Source organism: Scyliorhinus torazame, chromosome 2 (genome assembly GCF_047496885.1).
Source record: "Scyliorhinus torazame isolate Kashiwa2021f chromosome 2, sScyTor2.1, whole genome shotgun sequence".
NCBI classification, from domain to species: domain Eukaryota; kingdom Metazoa; phylum Chordata; class Chondrichthyes; order Carcharhiniformes; family Scyliorhinidae; genus Scyliorhinus; species Scyliorhinus torazame.
Window position 1 is genome coordinate 246,998,214 of NC_092708.1, and position 21,973 is coordinate 247,020,186.

At 47.2% G+C, this 21,973-nt stretch overlaps 1 protein-coding gene across 5 annotated transcripts in view; it reads left to right on the top strand.

Moving 5' to 3' along the window:
* pcnx1 (pecanex 1) overlaps positions 1-21,973 on the top strand; it is a 450,027-nt gene that overhangs the window by 384,907 nt on the left and 43,147 nt on the right. For all 5 annotated transcript variants that reach the window (XM_072486041.1, XM_072486049.1, XM_072486025.1 and 2 more), the window contains one exon: positions 20,758-20,988. In XM_072486041.1, coding sequence (XP_072342142.1) covers positions 20,758-20,988 — 231 coding nt within the window. The remainder of the gene's footprint in view (positions 1-20,757; positions 20,989-21,973) is intronic.

Sequence of the window (21,973 nt, forward strand, 5' to 3'; positions counted from 1 at the left end):
CGGTGGTGCCTGGAGGCCTTGAGGATTCAGGACCAAGGCTAGGCAGACTTCCAATGGGCAGAGTGCCAATTGCTGCTGCTGCAGAGGTGGGGGGGTAACCATCCTCCATTTTTTGGGGGGGTTCCCCTTGTGTGTGGTGGGAGGGTGGAGATGGGAAAGCCCTGATGACAGGGTGGGGGGAGAGAGTGAACCCTGATACTTATGTGGTGGTGGGGGGGCGGGTGGGAGAAGAGGGGTGAGTCGTTCCGAGGCTTGTGAGAGTGGTCCTCTGTGTCTGTGGGGGGGGGGGGGGGGGGGGCACGGGGTTATTTTAAACGTAGATCGCAGTGCCCTTTAAAGAGCTCTATCAGGCCCCACCCCACCAGAGTGACAGCATAAACCATGCCCCAGATTTTCTGTGCATTATATGTCAAAAAGTCTGGTCTGAAAACTCAGCTATGTTTCTGGAAAGAAAGATGCAGGTTTTCAGTCCGTGCCTGACGCTGACAAATTTTGGGAAAATTCCGTCTAATATCTCTAACAAAAATCTTATCAAATTTGAAACTTCCAGTTGACTTAGCCTCACCAGCTTGGTGGAGAATTCCACCACACTTTTTGCGAAAACGTGCTTCCTAACATCACATGAATGATGTTCCTCTAATTTTAAGACTGTTCTTCCTTGTTCTGGACTGCCACATCAGGGGAAATAGTTTCTCTCTACCTTCCCTACCCATCTTCAACACTTTAGTTTTATCTCCCCTTCATATTCTGTACTCTGGAATACAAACTGAGTTCATTCAAACTGTTCCCCAAATTTAAACCCAGTTTCATTCTAGTAAGTCTGCATTGCAAGGCCAGTATAACCTTCCTGAGGTGTGATGTCTAGAACTGATGCAGTCAAACCTGATCAATCTTTCTTGGGTCCAAAGTGGATAAGTTCCTACTTCCCAAGCTGAATTCCACCTGATTCAGCGTTGCCCCTTCACCTAACCTATCAGTATTGCTCTGTAACTATATCATAGAATCTACAGTGCAGAAGGAGGCCATTCAGCCCATCAAGTCTGCACCGGCCCCGCGACTTCCGGTAGCAATGGAGAGGATCAGGAGCGGAGCCGGCAGACGCGCGACCCCGGGGAAGAAGATCCGGGAGGACAAATTGGCGGCCGGAGAGGATTGGGAGGTGTGGGCCCAGTGGGCCAGAGAACAGCAGGAGCTCCTGAAAAACTGCTTCATGGAGCTGAAAACGGAGATGCTGGCCTCCATGGAGAGAATTGTGGTGACCCAGAAGGCGCAGGAGAAGGAGATCAAGGACGTGAGGAGGAAGGTGGCGGAGAACGAGGACGAGGTCCTGGGCCTGGCGGTGAAAGTGTAGGCGCATGAGGTGCTCCATAAGAGATGGCAGGAGAGGCTGGATGACCTTGAGTGCAGGTCTCAGAGCCACAATCTGCAGATCCTGGGCCTTCCTGAAGGAGGGGCGGACGCGAGCACGTACGTGGCCACAATGTTGGGGACGCTAATGGGCACGGGGGCCTTCCCGCGGCCCTTGGAGCTGGATGGGGTGCACAAGGTCTCGCCAGAAAGCCGAGGGTAAACGAGCCACCGAGGGTGATGGTGATACGGTTTCAGCGTTTGGCAGACCGGGAGCGAGTCCTGCGGTGGGCGAAGAAAGAGCGGAGTAGTAAGTGGGAGAATGGCGAGATCTGAATTTACCAAGACCTGGGAGCTGAACTGGCGAGGAGGCATGCAGGTTTTAACCGGACGAAGGCAGTCCTCCACGGTAAAGGGGTGAAGTTTGGGCTCCTGCACCCGGCGAGACTGTGGGTAACATACCAGGACAGGCACCACTATTTTGATACCCCAGACAAGGCATGGTCGTTCATCAGGCAGGAGGAGCTGGACCTGAACTAAGGGACTGCTGTATGGGGGTGAAATGTGCGGGTGGGGAGGGATCGAGGAGAGGACGGCGGGTAAAGCATAAGTTTATGGGCATGTCTGCCCTAGTTTGGTTGGGGGGTTCTGTTTGTTTTACAGGTGTGCGGTGCTAGGGGGTGCGAAACGCCCGGGACGGGCTGTCCGGCGCACGGGGAGGTCCTAGATGGTGCTTGCCCCTCTACTCTGCGGGGGAGGGGGGGCGGAGAGCGGCCTGAAGGAGGCAACAAGTTAAGGGTTGGTTTATAGAAGCGAGAGCGGCCGGGGTCAGCATGGGTGAGCTGACTCACGGAAGCACAATGGGGGGGGGGGAAACCAGAGCTAAGCGGATGCTTCGCGTGGGGGGGGGGGGGGGGGGAGAGAGAGGGTGCTGCTTTGCTGACTGAAGGGGCGCCAGGTGAGGGGTATGGATGGAGAGTTGGGCGAGGGGGCCGCCGGGGGGAGAGCTGGAGGAGGGAGGCGGGGGCACGTGGTTGGCCGACAAAGGGTGATGGCGAGTCGGCGGGATGGGAGGGGGGGGGGTTCACAGGAGAAGATAGAGAAGGGTGACGAACCTGCATTGTCGTGACCCCCCCCCCCCGACCAGGCTGATCACGTGGAACGTGAGGGGCCTGAATGGGCCGGTCAAGCGGTCCCGTGTGTTCTAGCGTTTAAAGGGGTTGAAGGTGGACGTGGCCATGTTGCGAGAGACGCACTTAAAGCTTGCGGACCAGACGAGGCTGAGGAAAGGATGGGTGGGACAGGTGTTTCACTCGGGGTTAGGCTCAAAGATCAGAGGAGTGGCTATTTTGGTCAGTAAACGAGTGGCATTTGAGGCGGGCAGCATCGTGGCGGATAAGGGGGGCAGGTATATAATGGTGAGTGGCAAGCTGCAGGGGGCCCGGGTGGTGTTAGTGAATGTATATGCCCCGAACTGGGACGATGCGGACTTTGAGGCGCGTGTTGGGTAGGATCCTGGACTTGGAGATAAGTCACCTGATTATGGGAGGGGACTTTAATGCGGTCTTGGATCCGAGCTTCGATCGTTCCAAGTCCAGAACAGGAAAAAGGCCGGCTGCCAGGGCCTTGTGGGAGTTCATGGGCCAGTTGGGGAGAGTGGAGCCCTGGAGGTTTACGTGGCCAAGGACGAAGGAGTTTTCCTTTTTCTCCAGTGTCCATAATTCTTTGTGTTGAGTCGGGCGTTAATCCTGAGGGTGGAGGGGGTAGAATACTCGGCCATTGCGGTCTCGGACCATGCCCCGCACTGGATGGACCTGCGACTGGTGGCGGAACGGGGTCAGCGCCCTCTCTGGCGACTGGATGTGGGGCTGCTGGCGGACGAAGAGGTGTGCGGGCGGATAAGGAGGAGTATTGAGAATTATGTGGGAGCGAATGACGCAGGAGAGGTGACGGTGGCAGTAGTTTGGGAGGCTCTAAAGGCGGTCATTAGGGGAGAGTTAATCTCCATTAGGTCCCATAGAGAGAAGAAGGAGAGGGCGGAGAGGGAGAGACTGGTGGGAGAGATACTCAGGGTAGATAGGAGGTATGCGGAGGCCCCAGAGAGGGGGCTGTTGAAATTACAGGCGGAGTTTGACCTGCTGTCCATGGGGAAGGCGGAGGTGCAGCTGAGGAAAGTGAAGGGGGCAGTTTATGAGTATGTGGAGAAGGCGAGTAGGATGCTGGCGCACCAGCTACGCAGGAGGAAGGCAGCCAGCGAGATTGGGGGAGTGCGGGATAGGGAAGGCAACATGGTGCTGAGCCCAGAGAGGGTCAATGAAGTCTTCAGGGAGTTCTATGGAAGGTTATGCAAGTCGGAATCCCCCGGGGAGGGGTAAGGGATGAGGCGGTTCATGGACCGGTTGAGGTTCCCAAGGGTGGAGGCAGAGCGGATGCAGGTACTGGGGGCCCCGATTGGGTTGGAGGAGGTAGTCAGGGGGCTGGCAGGCATGCAGACGGGCAAGGCCCCGGGCCCGGACGGCTTCCCTGTAGAATTTTATAAGAAGTTCTCTGAGCTGTTGAGCCCGCTCCTGATGAGAACCTTCAATGAGGCAAAGAAGAAAGGGATCCTCCCTCCGACAATGTCGCAGGCATTGATCGCACTTATCCTGAAGAAGGAGAAGGATCTGCTTCAGTGTGGGTTCTACAGGCTAATATTGCTCCTGATCGTGGATGCCAAGCTGTTGGCAAAACTTCTGGCCACCAGAATAGAGTACTTTGGCCCGGGAGTGATTGGGGAGGACCAGACGGGTTTTGTTAAGGGCAGGCAGCTGAACGCAAATGTGAGGAGGCTCCTGAATATTATCCTGATGCCCTCGGGGTGGGGGGGAGGGGGGGGTGGCTGCGATGGACGTGGAGAAGGCCTTTGGCAGGGTGGAGTGGGAGTATCTGGGAGGCGCTAGGCAGGTTTGGATTTGGGGAGGGAATTATAGGGTGGGTCAAGCTGCTGTATCAGGCCCCTGTAGCGAGTTCGTCCACAAACCGGCGACGGTCGGAATATTTCAGGCTGCATCGGGGGACGAGACAGGGGTGTTCCCTGTCCCCGTTGCTGTTTGCCCTGGCAATCGAGCCGTTGGCCATTGCGCTCAGGACTTCGGGGGATTGGAGGGGACTGGTGCGCGGAGGGGAGGAGCACCGGGTCTCCCTCTACGTGGATGACCTGCTGTTGTATATTTCGGATCCGTTAGCGGAGATGGGGGAGGTCATGCGGATCCTGGGGGACTTCGGGAGGTTCTTGGGGTATAAGTTGAACGTGGGGGGAAGAGTGAGCTGTTCGTGGTCCACGGTAGGGGCCAGGAGGAGAGATTGAGGGAGCTCCCGCTCAGGATAGTGGAGAGGAGCTTTCGGTACTTGGGGATACAAGTGGCCAGGAACTGGGATGCCCTGCACAGGTTCAACTTAACCCGGCTAGCGGAGCAGATGGAGGGAGAGTTTAAAAGGTGGGATATGCTCCCGCTTTCCTTGGCAGGACGGGTGCAGACTGTGAAGATGACGGTTCTCCCCAGGTTCCTCTTCGTGTTTCAGTGCCTCCCCATTTTCATCCCCAAGTCCTTTTTCAAGCGGGTGAATAGGATTGTTACGGGATTTGTGTGGGCGAATAAAATCCCGCGAGTCAAAAGGGTATTCTTGGAGCATGGGAGGGGTGGGGGGGGAAGAGTACTGGCTCTGCCGAACTTCTGCGGTTATTACTGGGCGGCCAATGTGGCCATGATCAGGAAATGGATGATGATGGGGAGGGCGGCGTGGGGGAGGTTGGAGGCGGCATCGTGTAGAGGCACCAGTTTAGGGGCACTTGTTACGGCTCCGCTGCCGTTCTCGCCAGCGCGATACACCACTAGTCCGGTGGTGACGGCGGCACTGAGGATCTGGGGGCAGTGGAGGAGACACAGTGGAGAGGAGGGGGCCTCGGTGTGGATCCGATACGGAATAACCACAGATTTGCTCCGGGTAGGTTGGATGGGGGATACCAAGGCTGGTATAGGGCAGGTATTAGGAGGATGGGGGACCTGTTTATAGACTTGACTTTCCCTAGCATGCAGGCGCTGGAGGAGAGGTTCTGCCTACCCCCGGGGAATGCGTTCAGCTACCTCCAGGTTCTATACTTTCTTAGAAAACAGGTGGGGACATTTCCGCTGCTGCCCCCGCGTAGGATCCAGGACAGTGTGGTGTCTGGCATCTGGATAGGGGAGGGGAAGGTGTCGGACATATATCAGGAGGGGGAGGAAGCCTCAGTGGAGGGGTTGAAGGGCAAGTGGGAGGAGGAGCTGGATGAGGGCCTGTGGGCAGCGCCCTGGGCAGGATGAACTCCTCCTCATCATGTGCCAGGCTCAGTTTAATTCAGTTTAAGGTGGTGCATCGGGCGCATACAACGGCAGCAAGAATGAGTACGTTTTTTGGGGTGGAGGACAGGTGCCCGAGATGTGCAGGGAGTCTGGCGAACCATGCCCATATGTTTTGGGCATGCATGGTGCTTAAAGAATTCTGGCAGGGGTTTGCGAGGGTAATGTCTAGGTTTTTGGACACTCGGGTGAAGGCGAGTCCAACAGTAGCGATATTTGGGGTGTCGGAGGATCTGGAAGTGCAGGAAGCTAAAGAGGCCGAGGTACTGGCCCTTGCCTCCCTGGTAGCCCGGAGACTGATCTTGCTAATGTGGAGGGACTCAAAACCCCCGGGTGTGGAGACCTGGGTTAGTGATATGGCGGGGTTCCTCAGCCTGGAGCGAATAATGTTTGCCTTGAGAGGGTCCTTGATGGGGTTCTCCCGGCGGTGGCAACCTTTCCTTGACTTTCTAGGGGAGCAGTAAGTGTCAGCAGTAGCAAGGGGGGGGGGGGGGGGGGGGGGGGTGTACTGTTGATATAATGTGAGTTGGGCGTGGAGACAAAACCCACCTTCTGTTTTTTTTTTAAAAAGGAAAAACTTCTCTGTTGTGCAAGTAGTTTCACTGTAAGCTTTGGGATATGTTGATTGTTATTTTTTATTATCTGTATTTCTATTTTTGTTATGTAAAAACGCTCTTTGGAAAAACTTTAATAAAACTTATTTTTTTAAAGTCTGCACCGGCCCTTGGAAAGAGCACCCTACTTAATCCCAAGCCTCCATCCTATCCCCATAACCCAGTGACCCCACGTAACTTTTTGGACACTAAGGGCAATTTTATCATGGTAAATCCACCTAACCTGCACATTTTTGGACTGTGGGAGAAAACCGGAGCACCCGGAGGAAACCCACGTAGACACAGGGAGAAAGTGCAAACTCTACACAGTCACCCGGGGCTGGAATTGAACCCGGGCCCCTGGAGCTGTGAAGCAGGAGTGCTAATCACTGTGCCATAATGCCACCCATTTACATTACTTTCTGTACCACCTAACTTAGAAACTGTAAATCTAAGTTTACTGACGGTTCTATTCCATCACCTATGTAATTTACATAGCAACATAGAAAATAGGAACAGGATTAGGCAATTTGACTCCTTGAGCTTGTTCTGGCATTTATTATGATCATGGCTGATCAACCACCTGTTCCCACTTTCCCCCCACCACATTCCTTTCATCCCTTTGGTCCCAACAGCTATATCCAACTCCTTCTTACAATGTTTTGATCTCGTAGACCACCCCCTGGGCCTTCCTCCACTGCACCTCCGCCTTCCTGGTGGTCACCAGGTCGAATTCGGCCTGGAGGCTGCGCCTCTTCCTCAACAATCCTTCCTCAGGCTCTTCCGCATACCTCCTGTCTACCCTCACCATCTCCCCCACCAGCCTCTCCCCCCTCCCTCCGCTCCTTATGGGCCCTAATGGAGATCAGCTCTCCCCTCCCCACCGCCTTCAGTGCCTCCCATACCATCCCCACTCGGACCTCCCCGTTGTCGTTGGTCTCCAAGTACCTCTCTATACTTCCTCGGACCCGCTCGCTCATCTCCTTGTCCGCCAACAGCCCCACCTCCAAGAGCCACAGCGGGTGCTGGTCCCTCTCCTCCCCATCTCCAAGTCCACCCAATGCGGGCATGGTCCGAAATGGTTATTGCCGAATACTCGGTATCCTCTACTCTCGCTATCAGCGCCCTACTCAAAATGAAAAAGTCGATTCGAGAATAAGCCTTGTGTACATGTGAGAAGAATGAAAATTCCCTAGCCCCCAGCCTTGCAAATCTCCAAGGGCCCACCCCTCCCATTTGGTCCATAAATCCCCTCGGCACTCTCGCCGCCACCGGCTTCCTACCCGTCCTAGACCTGGAACGATCCAGTGCCGGATTTAACACCGTGTTAAAATCTCCCCCCATTATCAGGCCCCCCACTTCCAAGTCTGGGATCCGACCCAACATATGCCGCATAAAACCCGCATCGTCCCAGTTCGGAGCATACACATTGACCAGTACCACCCTCTCTCCCTGCAACTTACCACTTACCATTATGTACCTACCGCCATTATCTGCCACCATGCTCGATACCTCGAATGACACCTTCTTTCCCACCAAGATCGCCACCCCTCGATTTTTGGCATCTAGCCCCGAGTGAAACACCTGACCTACCCACCCTTTCCCCAATCTTACCTGGTCTGCCACCTTCAGGTGTGTCTCCTGGAGCATAACCACATCCGCCTTGAGCCCCTTCAGGTGCGCGAACACGCTGGCCTGCTTAACCGGCCCATTCAGTCCCCTTACATTCCAGGTTATCAGTCGGATCAGGGGGCTACCTGTCCCCCCTCCCCCGCCGACTAGCCATGACCCCTCCTTGGCCAGCCACGCCCCCACACCCGGCCCGTTCTCAATGTTTTGATCTCAACTATTCCCTGTGGTAGCAAATTCCACAGGCCCACTACAACTCTGGGTGAAGATATTGCTCCTCATCTCAATCCTAATTGTTTTACCTTGTCACCTTGCACTGTGACTCCTGGTTCTGAACTCCCCTGCCATTGGGAACATCCTTGCTGTATGTACCCTGTTTTGCACTGTTCGAATTTTACAGATTTCTGTGAGATCCCCCCCCCCCCCACTCTCCTTTCTGAACTCCAGTGAATATAATCGTAATCGACTCAATGTCTCCTCAAAAGTGTTATGGGGAGGCGTTTTCAGAACCCCACAATGTATCATGGAGTTCAACCAATCTCTCCCTTTAATGTATTTGTTGCTTTTCCTTGCACACGGCTTTTTCCCTAGGTGTGGGATTACAATTATGGACACGTGGGTTTTTAAACACAAAACACTGTTTATTCCATGAACTCAACTTAACATCTTAAATAAACATTGGATCTCTTAACACCCCTTACTTCAAAGATAACTCAGAAAATATTGCAACAGTAAATAATTTCTTAAAATGTTCCTTCAAACTTCCAAGAGACTTAACACCTTTAAACAAAATCATATCAGGTTAAAGGCTTTACTTTAAATCACCCAAATGATCCAGAGATGGTCTTTTATGGCAGACATCACAGCAACTCCAGCTCTTTTCAAAACTTGCAGCTCTCTGGAAACACACCACACTGCTTTTTAAACTGAAACTAAAAACCTGCCAAAATGGCTGACCTGAGCTGAGCTCCATCCACTCTCTGGCATCACTGTTTTCTTAAAGGTACATTGCTTAAACATCCATGTCTTAAAGGTACTCTCACATGACACCTCCCCCCAAGAAAAAAAATAAACCATCAACTTGTCATTTTTGGTGTCATTTTTCACTTTTGCACCATCCACTAAGGAATGTACACAGTAAATATACCTTTTCATTTTTTTTTTTAAAACAACACATGCAAACGGGTATAATAATGTAGTCCATGTTTCTTTGTTCTTCTTCCTCCAACCAAAATCCCTCTCGATTGACAGTCTCTTTGAACAAAGTCTCTGCACGATCCATCCATTCCTCTACTCCTTGGCATTTTTCTTCAGAATCAGATAATTTAGTTCAATCTGACCACAGATCCTTCCAATTCTCCAATACAGGAACATTGGTTACCACAGCTTTCAGGCAGTCAAATGCCTATTGAAAGTCCGCTGTCCATTGAATTTTTTTTACGTTTCTTCAGCAATTCCATCAGTGGAGTAATCACGCCACAAAACATTTGCACAGCTGTTCGATCAAATCCACTCATGCTAAGAAATCGCATTATTTCCCTTCGTATTGAGGATAACGGAAACTCCGCAAGGAAAGTGATTCGGGCTTCTCCAAATTCACTTTCGGCTAGGTTAATCACCAAACCCGCCTCCTGAAGTCAATCGAAGAACTCCATACGATGTTTTAAATGTTCTTTCCATGTCTGGAAGTTGGAAATAAAAGCAGATTGTCCCACTTTCTCAATGCAATCCTTCAAACGTGGGATAGGATATGAGTCCGTTCTTGTAACTGCATTAACCTTTCTGTAGTCCACACCACAACTGTTGGGTACCGTCTGGTTTTGGTACCATCACTATGGGTGAGCTCCATTGGCTGCAACCCACTTCAATTATGCCATTTTCAAGCATACTTTCAATTTCTTTGTTAACCTGTGCCAATTTTAAAGGGTTAAGTCTGTATGGATGTTGTTTGATCGGAAAAGCATTTCCCACATCTACATCATGTATAGCCATTTTAGTACTTCCCAATTTATCTCGACAAACTTGCCCATGTGATATCAATAACTCTTTCAAGTCAGTTTGTTTTTCCTCTGGAAGGTAACAACAATTCATCCCAATTTTTAAGAAGATCCTCATTTTCCAATTTAATTTGAGGTATGTCAAATTCACAGTCATATGGATTTGGTTCGTCACTTTGAGTTAGAATCATTAAAACCTCCTTTTTCTCTCTCTCCCTTTCGATTGTGTAGGACCGCTTCTTAAAACAAAAAGTGGGAATCAATATCTTTTGACTGTAATGGATGTGTCTACTAGGTTTCCAGAGGCCATTCCAGTACCTTTTAAACATATTCACATTACACACTCGGTGAGTCTTCCTTCTATCTGGTGTTTTTACCACATAATTCACCTCACTTAATTTCCTTTCAATCTGATACGGTCCACAAAACCTAGCTTTTAAAGGCTCCCCTACCACTGGTAACAACACTAAAACTTTATCCCCACTGGCAAAACTACGAACTATGGATTTCTTGTCCGCTACCCGTTTCATCACATTTTGTGCAACTTTCAAATGTTGTCTAGCAAATTCACCTGCTCTATTTAATCGTTCCCTAAAATTTGACACGTAGTCCAATCGTGTAATTTCCGATTTCTCACCCACCAATTTTTCCTTAATCAATTTAAGTGGTCCTCTTACCTCATGACCACAAATTAGTTCAAAACGACTAAATTTGGTAGGCTCATTAGGTGCATTCCTAATTGCAAACAATACGAATGGGATTCCTTTATCCCAATCCTCTGGATAATCACCTTTCTAACACTCCCTGCGTTTCTGGATGGTACGCAGTTGATTTAAATTGTTTTATTCCTAAGCTATCCATAACTTCTTTGAATAACTTTGAAGTAAAATTTGTTCCTTGATCCGACTGAATTTCTGTGGGTAGTCCATATCTAGTAAAGAATTTAAGTAACTCCTCCACAATTCTTTTAGCTGTAATATTATGTACTGGAATGGCCTCTAGTAGACACATCCATTACAGTCAAAAGATATTGATTCCCACTTTTTGTTTTAAGAAGCGGTCCTATGCAATCGATTAGGACCCTTGTAAAAGGTTCCTCAAATGCTGGAATGGGTATTAAGGGCGCTGGTTTTATCACTGCTTGAGGTTTCCCTATCACTTGACATGTGTGACATGATTGACAAAATTTTACTACATCTTTATGTAGTCCAGGCAAATAAAAATGTTTCTGGATTTTAGCTTGAGTTTTCCTTATTCCCAAATGACCTCCCACTGGTACCTCATGTGCAACTCTCAACACCTCCTTTCTATACCCTACCGGCAATACTACTTGATGAACTTCTGCCCACTTTTCATCTGCCTGCATATGTATAGGTCTCCATTTTCTCATCAAGACATCATTTTTACGGTAATAACACTGGTATACTCTCAGATTCCTCTTCTGTATATGCTTTCTGATATATCCGTTTTATTTGAACATCTTTCTGTTGTAACTCCGCCAATTTTCAAGAACTAAAAATATCCACCTCATCCTCCACCTGTTATTCTTTTTCAACCATCTGATCAAAAATTGTTTCTGATAATTGCACTTCAACTTCATCTTCACTCTTTGATTTCTCCTCTTGGCTTAACCTGTGACTTTGCGACCTTGTTACTACACCATCCGGAAAAATCCCAGGATATTTGTCCTTCAACACTTCAGTTGACTGATTTTCAACTGGCTTATCAACCACAGTAGGCATCACTCCCACCTGCGGTCCAGCTATATCATTACCCAAGATAAACTGTTTTCCTGGACAAGGTAGTTTATTTATTTCTCCTACTACCACTTCACCACTCTTCACTGGACTTTCCAACCTTACCTTATATAATGGAACGCTACTCCTCTCACCCTGAATTCCACATATCACCACCTTTTCTGGCAACATTCTTCCCAAACTACATAATTCCTCATCTCTTACCATTAAAGATTGACTAGCCCCTGTATCTCTTAAAATTGCGACTTCTTTACCTGCTCCTCCTCCTACACATGAGTAAACCTTACCCACATAAGTAAATTCTTTAAAGACATCTGGCACCTTCTGAACAATTACTTCTTGAACAGGCTGTACAATCGTTTGCACCTCCTTCGCTTCCCTTGGGCTTTCCTTTACCACTCTAACAAACCCCACTGTCTTATCCTGATTTACCACATCAGCCTTCCCAGTGCTTTTCTTCAACCACCAACACTGTGACTTTACATGGCCTAGTTTATTACAGTGAAAACATTTGAAACTTTTCATTTCTTTTCCACCCTCCTGGATTTCTTTTTTAATCTGAGGTACACTCTCCTTATTATCTCCCATCAGATCACCTTTACCTTTACCATGTTTCATGGCCATTTTCTGAAGTTCAAACTCCCTCTCTTTATCTTTTTCCCTGATCTGTATCTCCCTTCCTTTTTCTTTTTATTCTGCTAAGGCTATTCTTTCTTTTCTCCTTTCTTCTTCTCTCCTTTTCTTTTTCCCCTCTCTCTCTTTCTCTTTCCTCTCTCTCTCTTTCTCTTTCTTCTCGCTCTCTTTCTTTTTCCTCTCACTCTCGTATGCCAGTCGCTTTAATTCTTTCTCATGTTCCATTTGTTTAATTTGCAACTGAATTTTTGCCATTTCCAATGAGTCAAACTCTATCTCAGGCAACTTTAAATGCTTAACCACTGCCATAATTGCTTCATCTTTTCGCATTTTGTCAGGTATGGTTAACTGCAATGTTCTTGCCAAATCTAACAGCCTGCGTTTCGTTTCTGTCCGTAAGGTACTATGTGTAACATTCTCCACCCCAAAAACTTCTGAGCCTCTGAAAGAGCCATTGTTCACAACACTCTCCCCACTTAAACTAAAATACCACACCGGAAAAGCAACAATCCTTCACTGTCTTTAAGTTCACAAAAGCCAATCCAATAGATAGACTTTTATCCCCCTCGAGCCCCCAATTGTTCTGGGCGAGGTGTTTTCAGAACCCCAAAACGTATCATGGAGTTCAACCAACCTCTTCCTTTAATGGATGTGTTGCTTTTCCGAGCGCGGGGCTTTTTCCCTAGGTGTGGGATTACAATTATGGACACGTGGGGTTTTAAACACAAAACGCTGTTTATTCCATGAACTCAACTTAACATCTTAAATAAACATTGAATCTCTTAACACCCCTTACTTCAAAGATAACTCAGAAAATATTGCAACAATAAATCATTCCTTAAAATGTTCCTGCAAACTTCCAAGAGACTTAACACCTTCAAACAAAATCATATCAGGTTAAAGGCTTTACTTTAAATCACCCAAATGATCCAGAGATAGTCTTTTATGGCAGACATCACAGCAACTCCAGCTCTTTTCAAAACTTGCAGCTCTCTGGAAACACACCACACTGCTTTTTAAACTGAAACTAAAAACCTGCCAAAATGGCTGACCTGACCTGAGCTCCACCCACTCTCTGACATCACTGTTTTCTTCAAGGTACATTGCTTACACATCCATTTCTTAAAGGCACTCTCACATGACATAGGTCAGTCCTTTCATCCCAGGAATAAGTCTGGGAAACCTTCGCTGCACTCCCTCTAGAGCAAGGGTGTTCTTCTTCAGATAAGGAGACCAAAACTGCACACAAGATTCCCCCATGTGTGGTCTCACCCAAGCCCTGTGTAATTGCAGCAAGACATCCCTGCTCCTCAAAATTCTCTCGCTATGAAGGCCAAAATACCATTTGCCTTCTTTATTGCCTGCTGCATCTGCATGCTTACTTTCAGTGACTGGTGAACAAAGACACCCAGGTCTCGTTGCACATTCCCCTCTCTCAATCTATAGCCATTCAGATAATCTACCTTTCTATTTTTGCCACCAAAGTGGATAACCTCTCATTGATTCACAGTATACTGCATTTGCCCACTCATTCAACTTGTCCAGATCACACATCTCTGCATCCTCTTCACAGCTCACCCTCCCACCCAGCTTTGTGTCATCCACAAATTCAGAGATATTGCATTTAGTTCCCTCATCTAAATCATTAATATATATTGTGAACACTGGGGTCCTAGCACTGATCCCTGCAGTACCCCACTAGTTACTACCTGCCATTTGGAAAATGACCCGTTTATTCCCACTGTTTGTTTCCTGTCTGCCAACAAGTTTTTGATCCATCTTAATGCCTTACCCCTAATCCCATGCACTTTCATTTTACACACTAATCACTTTTGTCGGAAGCCTTCTGAAAATCCAAATAAACCCCATCTACTGGCTTCCCCTTGTCAACTTTTCTAGTTACATCCATGAAGAATTCCAGTAGATTTGTCAAGCATGATTTCCCTTTCATAAAGCCATGCTGACTTTGTTCAATGCTGCCACTGTTTTCCAAGTGTTCTGCCATTTTATCTTCCATAATTCACTTTATAATGCATTTCACCACTACCAACGTCAGGCTGACCGGTCTGTAACTCCTTGTATTTGCCCCACCTCCTTTTTGAATTAGTGGGTTTACATTAGCCACACTCCAATATTTAGGAACTGTTTCAGAGTCTATAGAATCTTGGAAGATGACCACCAGTGCATCCACTATTTCTTTTTTAAAATATTTTAATTCTCATTTTCCACATTTTCATCAAATATACACCCAACAAAAGATAACCAACAATTACAAATACATTAGCAATCCCCCAACGAACAACCCCTTCATCATACAAACCCAAATCTCCCTCCTACATCCCCAATACAAAACAAGAAAGAAAAAGAGAATCCTTGGTCATCCCATTCATTGTAAACAATGAACCATACACTCCCCCCCCCCAATGTTCGATGGCATCCAATTCTTGAAAGTGCATGATAAACAATGCCCATGAATTGTAAGAACCCTTCCATCCCTCCCCTCAGCTCGAACTTCATCTTCTCAAGTGTCAGAAATTCCAGCAGGTCCCCCCACCATTCCGAGGCACAGGGCTAAGAAGCTGACCTCCACCCCAACAGGACCCGCCTTCTGGCAATCAGCGAGGCGAAGGCTAAGACACCCACACCCGCCTCCAGCCCAGGCTCGTCCTCTTTCACCAGCAATGCAACTCCATCACCTTTTCCTTTTTGTCTGTCCTTCCTAAATACTGAATGCCCCTGGATGTTCAATTCACATCCCTGGTCACCCTGCAGCTATGTCTCCATAATCTCAACTATATCATAGCCATTCACATCTATTTGTGCGATTAATTCATCTACTCTGTTGTGAATGCTCCGCGTATTAAGGCTCAGTCGGCTGGATGGCTGGTTCATGTTGTGGAACAACACCAGCAGCCTGGTTCAATTCCCATACCGGCTGAGGTTGTCCATGAAGACCCTACCATCTCAATCTTGCCCCTTGCCTGAGGTGCGGTGACCCTCAGTTTAAATCACCACCAGTCAACTCTTTCTACAGGAGAGCAGCCTATGGTCCTCGGGGAGTATGGCGGCATTTACATCTTACTATTTTCCTACCCCCTTTGCTTCGCAATTAAACACAGTTTTAAGATTAACACTGATGACAAAGTAGATTTGAAGCTACAGTGTCTCATTGACACACAATGTCCCTTTTACAAGGCACACTGATTGGCTGTGGTCATACACACTCAGCTCTGAAACCCCAAGTGAATGTCTCCTCAGAATCTCCCTAGATGATTGTCACGTGGCTGTAGGCGGCACGTTGGCATACTGGTTAACTCTGTTACCTCACAGCACCAGGGACCCAGGTTTGATTCCGACCTGAGGTGACTGTGTGGAGTTTCCACATTCTCCCCGTGTCTGCGTGGGTTTCCTCCAGGTACTCTGGTTTCCTCCCATTGTCCAAAGATGTACAGGTTAGATGGATTGGTCATTTTAAATTGCCCCTTAGTCTCCAAAAGGTTAAATGGGGTTAGAGTGGGGGCATGGGTTGGGGTGTTCTTTCGGAGTGTCAGTGAAGTCTCAGTGGGTTGAATAGCCTCCTGCATAGTCGGGATTCTATGATTCTTGTGAACCGAGCTTCCGCTCCGCTTTTACCAGGATTTTGCAGCAACCCTTCAGGATTCCTTTGTCTCGACTGACCCACTATTACACAAACTCTGATATCCAGCCAGTGCTGTCTTCCTAATTACTTCAAAATTTGATTTGCAGACTAGTAAGATATTGCAAACTTTAGGATTACTTTAGAAACCTTTATTAAGCTATCTTCTCACCAGCCGATTCCTTCTCAGCTTTGTCTGGGATGCCTATGAACAGCATCCTGTTCTACTTCCAGGTTTCTAGACTCAACATCCTTTAATTCTGGAATTTGCTTTTTTGCGTTTTGCTCCATTGTACAACGTTTCCTGCTTCAAACAGCTATGAGAGCTGCCTTCTCGCTCTCTCTCTGTCTCTAACTGCTGTTTTTAGTTAAAACTAAGAACAAAAGAAAGCATGTCCCCAAGAAAACTCCTAATGGAAACGGAACCTAACCTGTTTGGCAGCTGCCCTCCTCCTGCCCCATTCTATTTACAGTTCGAGGTTCACCAGGTGAAGGACACCGTACCTCCCATAAGAGAGAATGAAAATTGTTTGGGTTGTCCCCGTTGGTCAGTGCAGCACAGGGGTTTAGGAAGTCTGTGAACAGAAAGGTTGTCTGATCACCAACCAATGGAAGCAAAATCAAGGGATAGGTTCCCCATTTATTTCGCAGGATGAGGACGGGGAACGTTTCTGGAAAATCATGCAGTAGATATCACTAAATTAATACCAGACGGGCAGCACAGTGACGCAGTGGTTAGCCCTGCTGCCTCACGGTGCCAAGGTCCCAGGTTCAATCCCGACTCCGGGTCACTGTTCGTGTGGAGTTTGCACATTCTCCCCGTGTTTGCGTGGGTTTCACCCTCCCAACCCAAAGATGTGCAGGATGGGTGGATTGAACATGCTAAATTGCTCCTCAATTGGAAAAAAATGAATTGGATACACTAAATTTATATATTAAAAAAAATTAATACCAGACATAAGCAGGGCTCGAGTTACCTTGTCCCAATTATTACGTGATTTACACAGTTATTTATGCTTTACTGCACACAGTTTTCGACGTAACTGACGTATAGGTACCTACTGTAGTGAAACAGATGAAGCTGTCTGCACTAAAACATGGAATTTATTCTGGGCAAATTGTGAAGGTGAAGGATATTTGTCAATTTAAATTTGCATTACTTCTGTTATGTCCTGACATTAGAATCTACTACATAAATCCTTTGGTAGATGAAGGGATAATATTTTAGCCACAAAACATTGATCGAGCTATACTGATAGGTTAGGTTGCAAATTTTTGCAGAGTTGAAACCCTAGCTCCCAGCAATTATTTTGAGGAATTACAGTTGCCTGCAGTTGAATTATTTTAAAACTGATTTAAATAATAGACATTGGAAGGGGATTTGCCATTTTAGCACAATCTTTTACTCACCGAAGCATTGACAGCACCCACTACTCAGAGTTTACAGGTATACTCTTGGTTACGGTAAAATATTCCAAAACCTAAATCATATAGTAATGTTTTGAACAGACTAGCCAACTCTTTCAAGTCTCTGGTCAGGTTTGTTAGTGTAATTCTGGAACAGATGACCCTGAATCATCTTGATGAACATTTTAATCTGTCCTTTATTGCACAATGTATTCATTATGGCTGCGTGCGATTCAGTGGAAAAAAGTTCAAGTCCGCTTTTGGGCACGTTCAGTGGGGTGTTACTCGGTGGCTGCAGCGCCGAGAACACCTTCTCTATTCAACGGCACTTTGCCGTGTTTTTCTGGGTCTCAGGGAGTTTCTCCTCGTCTAGGCCACATTTAGGCAGCCGTCCTGCACTGGTGAAATGAGCTCGCCAGCAGGAGCTTCGATAGGCTTACTCCCCCCCCCCCCCCCCCCCCCCTTCCCGGCTTTCAGATGGTACCCCACACCCCCCCCCAATCTTCTTGAGGCCCTTGGAACCACCACCCCAGCCTGACTCCTGCCAGTACCAACCTACCACCTGGACACCTTGGCACTCCAGTCTGGGACCCTGGCAGTGCCAAGACGCCCAGGTGTCGTGGGAGTGCCAGGGTAGTACCTTCCCTGTCCATCCGAGGGTCTCTAATGGCCTGCGAGACTGCCCGAGGTGCGTCACGCCTGGTCCACGTTTGTGGAAACTGGTGCTAAATGGCACCCTGTCGAAGCTTTGCAAGTATCACCATTGACCCACCCGGCTCCCAGGTATTTAAATGAGCTTAATGTATCATTGAACTATAGAGATCTGGATCACGCCGGGCGGAGCGAGTCAGGTAACTTGCAATTGATCCGGCGTGGAGCCTGATTTGGGCTCTCATGACATTCACCCGTAGTGCCCAGTCCGCACCGGGCGATACAAGGACGCTGAATCGCACCCGCTATCTTTGAAACCATTACTGTTTTGGGGGATTTTAACGATGGTGAAACTGTGCTGTGTATGCCGGGAAAGCTGTTTGCAATTAATTTGGGGAGCTTTCTTTGAGAAACCTGGGGCTGAATTCTCTGTTTTGGGGACTGAGTCCCCATGCCGTTGTGAAAAGGTTGGTCTTTTAAGGCAGGAAAACTGCCGTCAAAAGGCCACCGCATAGAGCTCGCAGCTCTAGCTGCCGATACGGCCCCAGCACTTTCGGTTCAGGAGAACGCCTTGCCGTGCTCTATGGCGGACTCAGCCCGTGGACCTGTGCCCCCCCATCGGCCACTCGCATGCCCCAGATTAGCCATACCTTGACTGTGGCGGCCCCGGATGAGTCCGCAGCCGCCTCGCGAGGTTCCCGAACGTCTGGGACCATGGGAGTCCCATGTCGTCGGGAATTCGGCCAGTCACGGACGGATCATCGTGGGACAGGCCTCAGGCAATGGCCTGAGGCGGTGGATAGTCGGCGCGGCATTCTCCTTGAGTATGCTGCTTTTCAGGGGCAGCGAATTCCGAAACCGGCAGCACTCCCAATTTTACCGTCAAAATGGATTCTCCTCCAGCCCCTGAAACCTCCATAAAATAGTTAGAATTGACTAGAGAAAGTTTATTTCCATTATTTTTAAAAGTAAGTTTATGCTTTTGGCGGGTGGTACAATCATATTAAGGGGACAGACATTGTGTTCAAGGTAACTTCCATATTGTCTATTCAAATTAAAATTGAAAGAAGTAAGCCTTGATTAAAAATGTTGCAGCGCTTTCTAAGGAAGGTACACCTTGCATCCCAGAATGGCTCCACTGATTGGGATGGAGGCCACCACTTTGCATATCCAATTTTTAACACATTCTTACGGGAATTAGGGTACTTCCAGAATCGCACCCAGGCTGCCCTGAAATCACAGCTCTCACTGCAGTCAGTAGAGCCACAGTGGCCAGAAGAAACACTGCACTGTCTGTTGCTAGACCAGTGGGCCTTCAATTGAAGAAAAGTTAAATTTCTTTTTAAACACAAGACTTTTTCATTTTGACTAGACAATAAGAAATAGAAGAGGAAGCCATTCAGCTCTTGAGTCTGCTCCATCAGTCAATAAGATCATAAAATGGCTGATTTGATGTGGCCTTAATTCCACTTTCCCCTGTGTCCCCAATAACCTTGACTCCCTTGTAAATCAAAAATCTTGTCGAATTCGACCTTGGATATATTCAATGAAACACCGTCTACTGCTCTCTGGAGGGAGAGAATTCCAAACATTAACAGTCCTCTGAGAAAAGAAATACCCTTCATCCTGCATTAAATGGGAGACCTCTTATTTTGTGCCCCCTAGTTCTAGATTTCCCCCATAAGGGGAAGCATCCTCTCAGCATCTACCCTGTCAAGCCCCCTCAGAATCTTACATTTTTCAATGAGATGACCTCTCATTCTTCTGAACTCCAATGATTACAGACCCAGCATGCTCAACCTTTCCTCATAAAATAACAACTTCATCCCAGGAATAGTCCTAGGAAATCTTCTATTGAGCTGCCTCGTATGTAAGAATGTCTCTCCTTAAGTAAGGTGACCAAAATTATGTTGGTGTTGTCTCAGCAATGGTATGTAGTTGTAGTAAGACTTCCCTACTGTTATACTCTGCCTTTCGTGCAATAAAGGCCAACATTTTCCATTGTTATGGGCCAGGGTTTAGAGAACCCCAAAGTGTATCATGGAGTTCACCTGACCCACAACTTTTAATAGATTGTGGTATGGGGAGCACACTGCTTACTCTACAGGTGTGGTACAGCAGAAAATGGACCAGCGTTTTTTTAAAACAAAACAATGTTTATTTTTCGAACTCAAGTTAACCTTTTTAAAACAAACAGTGAATATCTTAGCAACCAGTAAATCAAATACACCCCCCAAAGAATGCAACACCAAATAACCTGTATGCTGTCCTTTTTCCCATCCAAAAGATGGTAAACCTTCAAACAGGAGCACATTAGATTTATATTCAATACTGAGACCTTGTTACAATTCTGAGTTCTCCAAATGATCCAAAGATTGTCTTTGGATGGCTTAGATCAACAGCACTGCAGCTCGCAGACACACCCAAGCTTTTCTCAAACTGAAACTAAAAAACGCAGAAGTAGAGCTCGGCTCCACCCACACTCTGACATCACTCCAGTAACATGAGCAGCTCCATTTCTAAAAGGTACATTTCTTAAACACCCATTTCTTAAAGGGTACTCTCACATGACACCATTTGCCTCCTTAATTACTTGCTGTACCTGGGAAACAAAATTGTCTTCCTGGACTTTGCTGCTTTTTTCAATTCTAACCTTATTAACCATTTTATCATTTCAGAGATTCACAAAATCAAAGTGTTTCCTTACGTTTGGTCTATTTGTGTTTTCAGGATCACTTCACCTCACCGGATGAATACGATGATCCTGCGGTGTTGTTCGATGCCATAACATCCCATGAACAGAACTTAGTCATAGCTCATGAAGGAGATCCAGCCTGGCGAAGTGCAGTGCTGTCCAACTCTCCTTCGCTGTTGGCATTGCGACATGTAATGGATGACGGGACCAATGAATATAAAATCATTATGCTGAATAAACGATATCTCAGCTTCCGAGTCATTAAGGTATATTGCTTCAAGGTTGCATTATTGTATCAGTTGTTTGGAATAATTTTGGACCTTCTTTACAACCATAGAGGTTGATTGCCCGTAGCTGAGTACTGCCCAGAAAGTCAGTTTTAATCTGTAGATTATTCATTTTCAGTTTCACACCTTGGCATGCAGCATTTACACATATGCACCATAAGACCTTGCTGGTAGCCCAGATGATAGAATGTAGCTCATGAACTTTGCAGATGCCATTAATTTATAATTGTATTTTATGGTCAAAGTTACTGGAAACAGTACAGCCTATATGACATTCATCTATCCTGTGACGACAGAGGTAGAGATTGTGTTTGTACTGTCCTTCATGTGGTGTATCAGGCAGGAAACCACTGTGTTTCTGGTTATTGAGGACTACTGATTTAATGATTACAGAGACCAACTCTTCATTTTAATTGCCCCACCATTAATGGCTACGGCTCCAGCACAAGGGCCTAAGCTCTGGGATTCCCTCCCTAAACCTGTCAGGTTCTCTGCTTCCTATTCTCCTCCTTTAAGAAATTCCTTAAAAGCTATCTCTTAGATCAAGCCTTTGCCCTAATTTCGCATTATGTGGCCCAGTGTCAAGTTTTATTTGATGATGAGCCTAAAAGTGCCTTGGGACATTTTACTACTTCAAAGATGCTATATGAATTCAAGTAGTTGTTGTAGAAGTAGTAGTTGGCTTCGGCAGTGAACTGATCCGCAAGTGCCATGCTTGTATATCAGTCAGTGTTCATTTATCAGTAAAAGAACCTGCAGTCGTATTGATTATAAGCAAAGAAATCAGAATATATTATTACCCCCGATGTAAAAGGATGATGGTACTTTGAACTGGCAGGCTAGCTTCACAGACAAACTCCACAAAACCCAATTAAAAAGCAGAATAAGAAACTACATTATTCTTCAAGGCCCATCATTTATTGAGAGCTTCCTCCTGAGGAAAATATGTTTTAAAAATTTTAAT